Source organism: Simochromis diagramma, unplaced genomic scaffold (assembly GCF_900408965.1).
Source record: "Simochromis diagramma unplaced genomic scaffold, fSimDia1.1 OVJJ01000618.1, whole genome shotgun sequence".
Taxonomy (NCBI): Eukaryota; Metazoa; Chordata; class Actinopteri; order Cichliformes; family Cichlidae; genus Simochromis; species Simochromis diagramma.
In genome coordinates, this window is record NW_024387423.1 from 3,402,557 (window position 1) to 3,415,162 (window position 12,606).

General features: G+C 43.5%; 1 protein-coding gene across 1 annotated transcript in view; it reads left to right on the top strand.

Moving 5' to 3' along the window:
- lars2 (leucyl-tRNA synthetase 2, mitochondrial) overlaps positions 1 to 11,680 on the top strand; it is a 35,297-nt gene extending 23,617 nt beyond the window's left edge. The window contains 9 exon segments of the mRNA XM_040013091.1: positions 1,734 to 1,832; positions 3,564 to 3,701; positions 3,808 to 3,911; positions 4,299 to 4,478; positions 4,591 to 4,760; positions 6,357 to 6,434; positions 7,663 to 7,774; positions 8,860 to 8,987; positions 11,324 to 11,680. Coding sequence (XP_039869025.1) covers positions 1,734 to 1,832; positions 3,564 to 3,701; positions 3,808 to 3,911; positions 4,299 to 4,478; positions 4,591 to 4,760; positions 6,357 to 6,434; positions 7,663 to 7,774; positions 8,860 to 8,987; positions 11,324 to 11,503 — 1,189 coding nt within the window. The 3' untranslated portion in view covers positions 11,504 to 11,680.
- The last annotated feature ends 926 nt before the right edge of the window (positions 11,681 to 12,606 follow it).

The following is a 12,606-nucleotide window of genomic DNA, read 5'->3' on the forward strand; positions in this document are numbered from 1 at the left end:
TCAGATTGTGTTCACTCACTTCCACAAAGCTACTATAATTCCCCCCCATCAGCAGTGATTGATGGCTATAATCGCAAAGACGCCGTTATCTCCTCTCTTCCCATCTCCCCTCCGTTGTTAAGTGTCTGTTGAAATTTGTTCTCGTCACTTGTCGACCATGTCCAATTAAAGTTTCCGAGGAACACAGACGGGCAGGGCGATGAGAGATGGGTGGCAGGAATGCAGTTTTGTCTGTCCTTGACGAAGTCATTTCCTGCGTGCTCATCTTTGTCTCATAACCTCTGCAGTTCTGTAAATTGGTCTGCCAACTGAACCCTGAGCTTTGATTTAGTCTGGTTTAAGAAGGTGTGCGTGCAGGTGTGGGTTTGCAGGTAAAAGGCGAGACTGCTTAGTTAGCACAACACCAACATATAAGCAGGTGGACACACAGCAGATTGGGGCCACGTTGCTGTAGTGGAGAGCTTTCGAGTGGACAGCTGCCTCCTTTAGCTGCATCTGTTTGAGAGCCTTTTGGCTTTTTCTGGCTCACCCTCCAAACACACACGCACATTTTACACACTCTCTCCAGCACAGGTTTGTTTTAGCTACCAACTTTTGTTGTTGGGCTCCTTTCATGGCTTAGAGAAGGCCCATCTCTGGACAGAGCACCTTTGTGTCATCAAATCTCATCCTCAGTAGTCTGGGACCAGCTGTCCGTCAAATAGCCACAATCTGACTCCTGATTGGTCCATACTGGCCTGTCTGAGGAAGGAGAGGAGCATCCTTTTTCTTTCTTTCTTTCTTTGTGCACACTAATTTTCTCTTTCCATTTGAGCGCTTTTGTGATAGACTGGGTTTTGTTATACTGCTGGGTTTTCATCATATGAAATAACACCTGACTTCCAAATATTAACTGTGCTACACCTTAGCCTTGTTGCTAGGCAACCTCCAGCTCTTACCTCATCATCACAGCCTTATTATAGACTGGTATGGTAGGTGGTCGAGGAGTTTTTGCCTCTCTACGTGCGCGTGTCTGACTAAAAAAATGTGACTGTGAGATGAATCAGAACGCGTCGAGCAGTAGACGGAGTTTAAGATGAAACGGAGGCATCCCACGAGGTCCAGGAGACGACACCAGCTCCGCTGCACACACTGTAGCAAAGCTCAGAGCTGTTTCTCTGTTTGTCTTTCTGGGACACTGATTTTAAATCTTTTGAGACTCATTATAAGTAAAAGGCAGATGCTTTCAACGTTCCATTAAATGCTTTTAAACTGAAGCAGAAGTACTCTCCAAAAGCCCCGCCTCCTTCCCCCTCTTTGCCGATGTCCTCTCCTGCACTGTGAAAGTGTTGCTGGCAGATTCGCATCACATACCCAAGTGCTGTTTGGCTTGGATAGAGAGGGGCACAAGGTGGCATTTCCAACACAAACACATGATCGTGTGTGCGTCCTGCCAGTTCTTTTCCTGTTAGCACAGCCTGTTAGTCAGGGCACAAGAACAGAGCTCTGGTGCCAGGCTGGCTTCAGCTGTGCTTCTCCACGGGGACATGACCCCCACAGCCAGATGCAGGCAGCGTTACACACACACACACATGCGCGCGCACACCCACGTTAATCACATAATGAGCCATTTTCTCTGAGCATACAAACAGACATCATTCATTTGTTCACTTTCTAATTTATCAGCCTGTTTTTTTTGTTGTTTTTTTTCCCAGTCCTTCCTTTGCCAACTCTCTCTTTGTCTCTCCTGTCAGATGCAAGGGCCCAGCGAGAAGGGAAACTGACACCATGGACACATTTGTGGACTCGGCCTGGTATTATTTTAGATACACAGACCCTCACAATGCATACAGGTATAAACAGCCTCCTCTTGAAGCTTTAATATGTTCCTGTTCATCCATCTCTGGCTCAATGAGGCCAACAAATGTAGACTTATTTACTTTTCTTTCTTGCATCTTTTTTTCTTACCTTCTTTCTCACCTTTTATTACAATCGTATTTGTTTAAAAGAAAACGAGAAAAGAGGAAGTTGCAAAAGGTTCTCCAGCAGTAGGAGAAGAAGCATGTCTGTCTATTTAGATATGAAGAAAGGTCGCTGTGTAATCGCTGTGTAAATACAAACTCTATAAGTGCTATTGGTGAAAGTTATACTCAAACTATGATTATGCTCATTGTTAGATCACCCACTCTCTCTCCCACTTGCCTGCTTGAAACACTTGTATTGGGTTGTGTACACGCAGATATGCATACGCACTTCCCTGAAAGTTGCACTCTTTGCTGATAGAGATTATGGAGCAATGGCCGTCACCTGCTGGGGTGGCGGTGATACCCTGAGCTTAACAAAAGAGATTAATTTCCCAGTGCCCTGACCTAGCCGTAAAGCTGCTTTAAAAAGGGAGGGGGACTGCTCTCTCCATCACTTTTCTTTGCCGGACAGATTACGGCACAACAGAAAAAGCAATTACACCATTTGTGCATTTCAGTTGGATTGCTGAGCCGTATACACGCGGGGTGGGGGGTTGGGAGCGAAAATGGGAAGCGAGTGATGTTTTAAAGTAGCAAGTGCGATGAAGGAAATGGGAACAGGGTGTTATGTATTAGACTTCCTTGGCCTCTTGCCAGAAGTGAGTCCGAATTATTTTCAGCTTTGTGAGTTCATAACTCCCCTCCACCCCGGTTCAATTATCTGGAGGTGCTATCAGGCACAGAGGGAGGGTTGGAGGCAGAGACGTGTGAAGGAGAGTAATGATGTAAGTCTTCCCTAAAAAGCGTCATTACCGATACTCCATCATGACAGCCAGGCTGACTACACGCGGCTGTCCTGCCAAGATCTGAAAGCAATAGTCATAGTTTCACTATTAACTTGTGATGGCAGCCAAAATGTAAGCAGGCATTACTTTGGTACTTTTTTCTGAGTCTGAAGAAACTGAAGAGGCTTCACGATGCTTCTTTTCCTCTCTGGATTCTCGTGTGTCAGATTAAGCCTGCCCCCTGGAGGAAGACGGCGTGCATGTCTACCAAAGCACGTAACTACAAACTAGTCTCATCTGAAAAAATGCCTACTGGGATTATAATTGGGCATTTTGCAGCTTTGAGTTGCTAATTCATTCATTTTTGGCGTTGATTTTAAACATCAAAGTGCTTCAAGTGCAGATAACGAAATGACAAAGACATGAACGAGAAAACATAAAATGAATCAATTAAAATTAAAAAAAGGTAAAATAAATGGTTACTCTGCAGTATTATGGCGTTAAGTGAGCAAAAGATAAAAGTTACATCGTGATAGAGCAAACCAGCAGCCTCTGTGTTTACTGAAAAGACTTCTTCCACAACATTGGTTTGTGTGGACAGATGATGATGTTTGCACAATCATTTATAGCCTCTGTGAGAGCCCAAAAAAGCTCCTATATGAAACTCAACAGACCTCATTTTAGGAAGGAAGAGATCATTCAAGGTCTTCAGAAATCCTGTCCCCTTCCTCACTGACACTTCTTATTGTTCCTTTTCAGTTTAGCATTGCTCTTGATACTACTTTAGGCTAATAAATGAAGTGAGCACCTCTTTAAATGTCCTCTCCGTCTTCAGGCCTTTTGAGCGCCACTTGGCAGACCACTGGCTTCCTGTGGACGTGTACATCGGAGGGAAGGAACACGCTGTTATGCACTTGTACTATGCTCGCTTCCTCTGTCATTTCTGCAAGGATCAGGGTCTTGTGGCTCACAGGTGGGGTACACTGTGGTTTATGTGTATGTTTGGGTTTTTTTTTATTTAGTGTGCATTTGAATTTTGAGAGTGTTTGTAAGTGAAACACTCTCTTTATGTGTTACAGGGAACCTTTTCGGAAGCTCCTGGTCCAGGGTCTGATCAAGGGCCAGACGTTTAAGCTTGCAGGCAGTGGCCAGTACCTAAAGAGAGAAGAAATAAACTTCACAGGTACATGCTGCGTGCAGCTGGAGGGTGTTTGTTAATGTGACACATTTGTAACAAGTAGAAAGGAGGGGGGCTCGGAGAAATGACTGATCTTTTTTTCTCTGTAATGTGTGGTAACACTGCCTCCCCGCCTCCTTCTAGCGTTGTTAGCGAGAAGCCTTCTTCATTTAAGCGCTTCAGATCGCACTTTTCCAGTTGAATGACGGGTTAATCAGACACTCTCAGGAAAAGCCAAATCACATAAAATCCTTTGAAGATGCCAAAACACTCTTATACTTAGCATTTAAGGTTTTATTGATTGGTAACAAGATAAACAGGAGATACTGCTAGTTATCAAAGTAGGACGTCTATTGATCCCAGCTATCTCTGACCCCATCCTGTTTCTTCCAGATAAGGAGCCAGTGGCTCTGAGTGGCGGTCGCGTTGAGGTGACGTGGGAGAAGATGAGCAAGTCCAAACACAACGGGCTGGACCCCCAAGACGTGGTCCAGCAGTACGGCGTGGACACAGTACGACTATACATCCTCTATGCGGCACCGCCTGAACAGGACATCCTGTGGAATGCTAAGAGTGAGAAGAGTCTGCAAAATTACACAGACAAGTTAATCATGATGTGTGAACTTAAATAAATCTTGTAAAAACATGCTCTTTCCTGTGTCCTGTGTGTGTTGACCCACTCCAGCCGATGCTCTTGCTGGCGTTCTGCGATGGCAGTCTCGACTGTGGCAGCTGGTGACCAAGCTGAGAGCAGCACGGCAGCTCGGAGATGTCCCCAATCCCAGGCTGCTGAAAAAGAAAGAGCTCGCGGAGGCCAAAAAGATCTGGGAGAACAAGAACTACGCAATTCAAGAGGTAACTGCTCTGCAGCCTAAAGGCCTTTACACACCGAGCGTGTCGTGATGATGATTTGGTCCTGATGTTTCTAAACAAGAAAGGGAAGAAACTGAGATTCTGGGTTCATCCAATTCTCACTAGAAGGCAGCAGAAGGCAGAATTTTAATGGTTTGATCCAGGAGTTGAAGCTGTATAATGGCTGCTTTTGTCCATATTTCATGATGTCAGTTGGGCACTTTAAGCTCTTTTTGACAGAGCTAGGATCACATCTGTGTGTTTAGCTGTGTGTCTGAAGTAAAACGGTGTTCTTTTACTATTTCCGTATCATCATTTTGAGCTACGAGCACATTTATTCCCAAATGCAGTCTAATATATCAAGTGTGTTTATTCGGATCCGAAAAATTGAGCTTGTTTCGAAAAAAGTCAGTGCTGCAAATTTGTCTGTGTGACGAGCTCCAGTGAGAACGAGTGAATCCAACTCCAGGCCTCGAGGGCCGGTGTCCTGAAGGTTTTAGATGTGTGCTTGATCCAACACAGCTGATTTAAATGTCTAAATAACCTCCTCAACGTGTCTTGAAGTTCTGCAGAGGCCTGGGAATGAACTATTCATTTGAATCAGATGTGTTGACCCAGAGTGATGTCTATAACCTGCAGGACACCGGCCCTTGAGGCCTGGAGTTGGACACCCCTGGCTTAAGCGTCTCATTGTGACATTAAACTGTGACATATTGCAGCACTTCTCACCAGCAGGGGTCAGATATGTGCCCGTTGTCAAATCTCGGGTTGTCAGTGAGATTTAACATTCACTGTCCTTCGGCAACATATTGCATCTGTCATTTTGCTCCGTTTTGAATTTAGCTCTCAGCTTGTTCCTCTTATCTGTGCTAAAGTTGTTGATGCCTGGTATTAATTAATATCCTTCAGCCTTTTGCCACTTTGTTAAATGTTACAGTTGGAAGGCACGTTAAGAAGTCTTTTCTCATTTATAAGGCACCAAATGACAGCAAATAATATATCACTCGTTACACAGTCTCGCAGTACAAAGTCCTGAGTTGTGGCATTTCAGCGCTAAACATCCGTCGCAACCTGAAACCCCTGGAATAAAGGGTAGCAGCAGAAGGCGCTGGAAATTGATTTTAAACTGTCTCCTTTCACACTTTATAAATAGCCTTCTCTGGCTGCCAGGTTTGATAGTCGCTCTCTACCCCCCGCCTCCCACCTCAAGGCCATTGCTTTCAAAGGACCTCAGGCTGTTTGCCCTAAGCCCTCAAAGCCGAGGCTGTCCTTTGATCTGTCCCTCAAAAGCCTCGTTGATAAACCTGCTCCCTGTGGACCCTCCCAAATGGCTCCCTTTTCCATGAAAGCTGAGCAGGGGAATGTTGACTCGCTTTGTGGCTTCAGCTGGTCCACATGACGATAACAGACTGGAGGCCCGTCTTCTGAACCTGTCATTGTTTTCCAGTGATTCATCAGAGGCACACTCTGTAATAATAAGTGACAACACCAACCCATCTGGAAGCAGCCATATGTCTAGGATCCAGAAAGGCATCATAAAGCCTCAGACTGTCGTTTTTACTCACCGACTGTGCCGTGTTTCTCTGTTGGTGTTTTCAGGTGACGACTCACTTCACAGAGGACTTCCTGTTCAACGCAGCCATATCTCGCCTAATGGGACTCACTAACACACTGAGCGTGAGCGCACTCTCTTATATCTTGAAGGACAGTAATGTGCAAAAGAGTCTTCAGCCACCAGCTATTTCATTATATTTTATTTCCAAGGAGCCAGACTTCCTCTTGTAATTTTTTAATGTGGTCACAGGCGATGGTTCTCCAGGGTTTCTGAAGGTCTTTCAAGGTTTTTCTTTGGACATTGGCTGCTTTTTCACTCATTTTTAGTCCAGTCTCAGGTTCTTTTGTTGAATCTATGAAAAATGCCTAAGATAACATAGTTTGACAGGCATAAAATTGTATTTTTGCACCAAGTGCTAAAGTGCTATTAGCCTAAAACTTAGCTAAAAATAAATAAATACATCAATACATCAGATGAGCAACATCTAAAGTCATGTCCTTAAGAAATAGGAAAAGGAATCCAGAAAAGACCTGACAAAGGACCTGAGAGGTTATTCTTAAGGCAGGGACAGATAGCTGAGGTGTGACATCAGAATCAGTGGTAGCATGTTTGATGGAGTGATGAATCCAACTGTGAAATTTTTGTTGTTAATATGTACAGAGGAGCCAGGAGAGAGATACAACAGCAAGTGTGTACAGTCATCATTAACACAGTTGAAGCTCTGTTGGGGTTTGAGAGCCAGTGGTCATGGAGATCTTGTCCAAACAAAGTAGAATCAGATTTTGATCCATCATCAAGAAAGTGCTTGATTGGCAGCAGCTTCTTTTTTCAGCATGACAATGATCTCAAACACACTGCCAGTGCAGTAAAAGCATACCTGCATAGAAAAACATCAATCAGTTGTAGATTGGCCTCCTCAAAGCCTGGACCTCAACATTGTTGAAGCAGTGTGGGATCATCCTGACACTGAATAGAACAAAAGACAGCGAACATCCAAACAGCATTAATGTTTGTCCTTCAAGATGCCTGGAAAACTGTTCCTAAAACTACTTAAAGAAATGACAAGAAAGCTGCCTAAGAGAGTTCAGGCTGTTGAAGAATAAAAGTGATCACACCAAATATTGACTTTAAAGCTCATTGTACAAACTCTGTTTTTGCCTTCTATACTGTACTTTCGTCAATGTTCTCACGGTTCAGTAAATCATTGCACCTATTTCCCATTTTCCTTGCAAAATATGAATAAATGAGGCGTGACTCAACTGAGGCGAACTAACTGCAAATATGGTACAAGTATTGTTTGAACTGAACACACTGGAAATCACATTTTCTCCACTGCTTTTGTGTGTCTAGAGTGCAACAGTCAGGCTGTTGCAACACAGCGTGGAGTTTGAGGAAGCTCTGGCTGCCCTGGTTATGATGACAGCACCCATGGCCCCTCACTTAGCTTCTGAGCTTTGGGCAGGTTGGTGAAGTTCATGTGCATATTTAATGTAAAGAGGAAATGTGTCATATGATGACACACACACTTCTTACACTTAACCACTTGTCGGATGATATTTAAATAGTTATAAATGAGGATAATTTTGGTGTGTAAAAGAGGAAGTGGCCTCTGCTAAACATCTAATTTACACTAGTGAACACCCAACGATGAGTGGTGATGATCAGTACACTCCACCTGAAATAAACAGTGCTGAGAAGCTAAACAACAGAAAGGAAGCTCTAGCGTCACTTTCTGTGTCTCGTGTGGAAGCGTGCCCTTGTGCTGCCCTGGAGGACATCCTTTTCTTTTCATGGATGCACGGGCGCGAGCTTTCTGCACACAGCCGAGAGAGGAGAGAACCAGAAAACAGAGTCCAGCTGAAAGGAAAGCATATAGCGTGTGTGCTGGTTTTAATGAGTGACAATGAGCACGTTTTGTGTTTGTGTGTGCTCATGTACATCATGTACGTATAGCAGAAGAAGCTATAGAAGCTTAAGTTGTTTTTTAGTGAAACGAAGTTCAGCACGATAGCATCAGCAAACTTCGTTTTGTTTATTGTCCTACCCCCACCCCATTTAAAAAAATTTTAAAAATTCCTCAGTTATTCAGCTTACTCGAGTTTCACTGCATAGTTTCCCCGGTACGTGTTCGTCATGTTTTGCCCCCACAGTCTGAGAATCACTGATGCAGAGCGTTATAAACAGGACATACAAGATGTGTGACCTCTGCCGCACTGTACTTTACTCTCTGAGCCCTTCTTCGTAATTTCACACACACAGTGCAGGATAGAGGAAGTTCACATCCTTCCCTTGGGCCTCCAGAGGACAGGAGCTCGCTGTAAGAATAGCTGCGTCGTTGTTGTATGACCCATTACCGAGATGTTGTCTCAGCATAAACATTAACAAATACAAGCAACATTAAAGTCATCCGCAGAACTAAAAATTAAATGTATATATAACTTTTTTCTTTCTTTAAAAAAAAAGAATAAATTTCTGGCTGACTCTTTTGTACCTCCACATACGTTTCCTGAGAGTCGGCAAATATTGTCCATGTTGGGTCTTTCCCAGGTCTTTGCCAGGTGAAACACCCCCTCAGCCCCATCCTCCAACATGAAGGGGATGTCCTGCAGCAGTCCTGGCCGACTGTGGACCCAGAGTATCTGGAGGTCCCTGACTTTGTGGAATTGTCTGTACTGGTAAGTTCAGATAAACGTGAACTCACTCAATATGCATCACTGCTGAAGGTTCTGACTCTGTGACCGAACAATAAATACAGAAATAAATGGTTGTCAAAGTTAAATGAAGCGCTTACATTTCCTAATTCCTTTTCTTTTGTTGGTCATTGCACTTGTACATGTAAACATTGTGAAGACAACCTGCTGAAGTTCAAACTGAGCATCAGAATGGGGAAGAAAGGTCGTGTAAGTGAACATGGAATGATTGTTGGTGTCAGATGGGCTGTTCTGAGTATTTCAGAAACTACTGGGATTTTCCCACCCAACTATCTCTGGAGTTTATACAGAATGGTCTGACAAAGCGAAACTATCCACTGAGCAAACGTTCTGTGGGTGAAAATACCTTGTTGATGCCAGAGGTCAGGGGACAATGGCCAGACTGCTTTGAGCTGATAGCAACAGGAATTCAAATAACCACCAGTAACAATCAGGGAACACTCCATATTATGGTGGTTAACACATTTACCTAACATGCAGAATAATCCTCAGTTTGACACTGGGAGGAGACACAAACTGGACAACAGAAGATTAGAGAAATGTCTTGATTTCTGCTGTGATATTTGGATGTTAGGTTCAGAATTTGGTGTTTAAAAAAAGACAAAACACATGTATCCATAAATAATGCTGGTGATGGTGTTCTAATGGCACACATTAGTCCCTTAGTACCAATGTTTTAACACCTACCTGAGTATTGCTGATGCTCATGTCTGTCCCTTTAAATGTGCACTCAAATGCCACCAGTCACCAGATCTCATCCAGTCGAGCACCCTTGGTGGTCCAATCCAGTACTACCAAGGTGTACCTAACAAAGTGGCCAGTGAGTGTATATACAGAACTTTATTAAGACTGTTTTTCTCATACGTCCTCTAGCATTTCCTGAAACTCTCCACTTTTACTTCCATGATTACTTCCATAGTCTGTAATTTTCAGGAGAGCCTATGATTAGCCTCTGTGTGCATGTGCACGCGCAGATAGATGTCTTTACAAGTTCGTGCGTACCTGTGTGTTTATGCGTCAGCATGTCGGACACTGTGCTTAAAGTTAAAAAGACAAGTTGGTCAGTAATTAGAAGTTAAGAACAGAGTTCCTGCCTTGCTGTCACTCACTCACTCGTGTACTTTCTTTACAAAAAAACCAACAAAAAAAACGCCTGTTAGCCAAAATGAAGCCTGTGACTGGTTCTAAGCTGAGTACATCATCATCGGGAATTCAAGTATCGGTGTTTTTCAGCATGCAAAGACAATCAGAGGATGTATCCAGCTGTGATAGTGGTTTTTTTTTTTTTTTGTTTTGTTTTTTTAAAGAAAATCCATTTGTATCAGAGTGCTATTCTTCGTTCTGCCCTGGATATCCACTAGGCTAATAGATAAAAGCTCCAACTGCTGTAATGTGACTATTTTCTCTTTTAGGAGGTAGTATCCCCCTGAGAAAACCTGCTAATCCCTTCTCACACGCACACACACCTGTGATTTCAACAAACACTACGCTGAATAACAGCGCTGCTCTTTCACTTGAGTTTTACGTGGAAAAAGAGACGAGAAACACGAGACAGAAATGGGTGTGTCCACTTATTCTATTCCCACTACAGAGATCTAAATCTCATTGCAGTGACATTTTGGGAAATCAGCACATTTCTGTGTAAATACTCAGTTAGGTAAGGGTTACCTTAGCAAGAAGAAGTAGTGTTTATGGTTAGGACGGGTCTCCAGTAAACCCACCAGCACATGTCTGAGTGCGGGTGGGTGTGCCCAGTTCTGTTCTCACAATACTCCATATGTATTTTCCGTGTCTTAGTGAAAATAATACTCTTTTACACATCTCTGAGTCACACGCACTGTATATATATTTGAGCTTCCATTGCTCAGTGATGATGATGATGGTGGTGGTTTTCCCTTAGACTGAGCGCTCTGTTGTGGCTTTCCTCACTCTCAGTCCTCTAATCACGTACTCGGGTTTGTCCCAGAATGGAGGCCAATCCCGAGCACACGCACACACAAGCGTGCACACCCTTAATTTACAACCACCTCTAAAAGCAGCATCATGTTCAGCGTGTGCACACATACATTTGCTTCCAAACATACAAGACCGAGTGTCCTTACCATGCGTACCACTAACTATGTGTTTTAAAGGATGCACTGTATATGTAGAGGGAAAAGGTGGAGTCTGCTATTTTAGGAGTTTTGTGCCAGTTTATAATACAACTTTCAATGGCAAAACTTTTGTTTTTCAAAATAACTGAATGGAAAAAACCTTTCAGTAACTTCTCTCATCTGTCGCCTTCTGTTTCTTACTCTTAGATAAACAACAAGTCCTGTGGCATGGTGACCGTCCCTGTGCAGGTGTCCAAAGATACCAGTCGGGTACAGCAGCTGGTTCTGGAGAGCCCCGTCGGACAGAAGTTTCTGAGCGAACGCAGCATAAAGAGAGCCATCTTGTCTCCCAGGACTGCTCTCATCAACTTCCTTGTTGATGAGTGACACTGGATTGTTCACCACTGCTTTTGAGACAGACAAAAGAGGTGGACTTTTTAAAAATCTATTTAAGAAAACATAAAAGGCTGAACGTCAGTTCAGATAAAAATTGAATGATATCAATGTAAATATCTATATAGGCATTTTATTTATGTTTTCTATTTTAATAAAAGAGCAACTGCAGGTTTCCAGTCTCTTTAATGCAGCACCTATCTTTTCTAAATCAGACTCCCAATTATTCAGGACCTCACCTCCACCCAAAGACCACTTTAGATTCCAGTCATTGTTCACATTCTCTACCTTAAGCATCGCACTCACAGCTTCACACCTCTCAATCTACCAATGCACGTCTCAGCCAAGTCATGCAGCTGTGCCTTATCAGCACTTGTGTGCACCTCCGAGCCTGTTTTTGGGCTGCACAGACATAGACTGCCATTTGGCTACTGGATGCGGCGCTGCGTGAACCCTGGCCAGCTGGAGTTAACTGAAGGGCCTCACGCGGTCAGGGGATTTTTAACCTTGCCACCGCATCATTTGTTCTGTCCCTCATGGCCAACTATGCCTATTCATGGGCTCTGTGTCTTGACGTTAGACCAACATGACTCAGCCCTTAGCGCTGTCCTGGCAGAGCGCACACACCAGAGGCACTGAAATGTATCTGTGAACACGCCTACTGGCCTATCTGGAATGAGTATGAGTAAGCAGTCACTTGATATGTAAAACAATTTCCCCCTCGTCAAGTTATTGTGCCCACACCTCCGATTAGTTGAGTTTTTTAAAGCTATATGGGTAATAGCTAAGGACATGCTTTTAATTTGATAGGAATCATATTGGCCAGCTTGCAGCTGATAAAATCATGGCTTGCTGTATATATTGTTTTTAGTTACTCATGCTGAATTTTTAAAATGTGCAGACGCACAAAAAAAATGTTTCTTACTGACCCCCTCAATCCTTTTCCCATATTTTGGTGCTGTCTCTCAGCATTAGGTGACAGGAAGAGGCTCACAAGAGAGACAGAATAACAGGAAGTGAAACCAGGAATTAGAGGAGGGGAGTAAAGAACTTTAACTCTGTTCGTTGTTTTTCTCATTGTCACAATGGCTTGATGC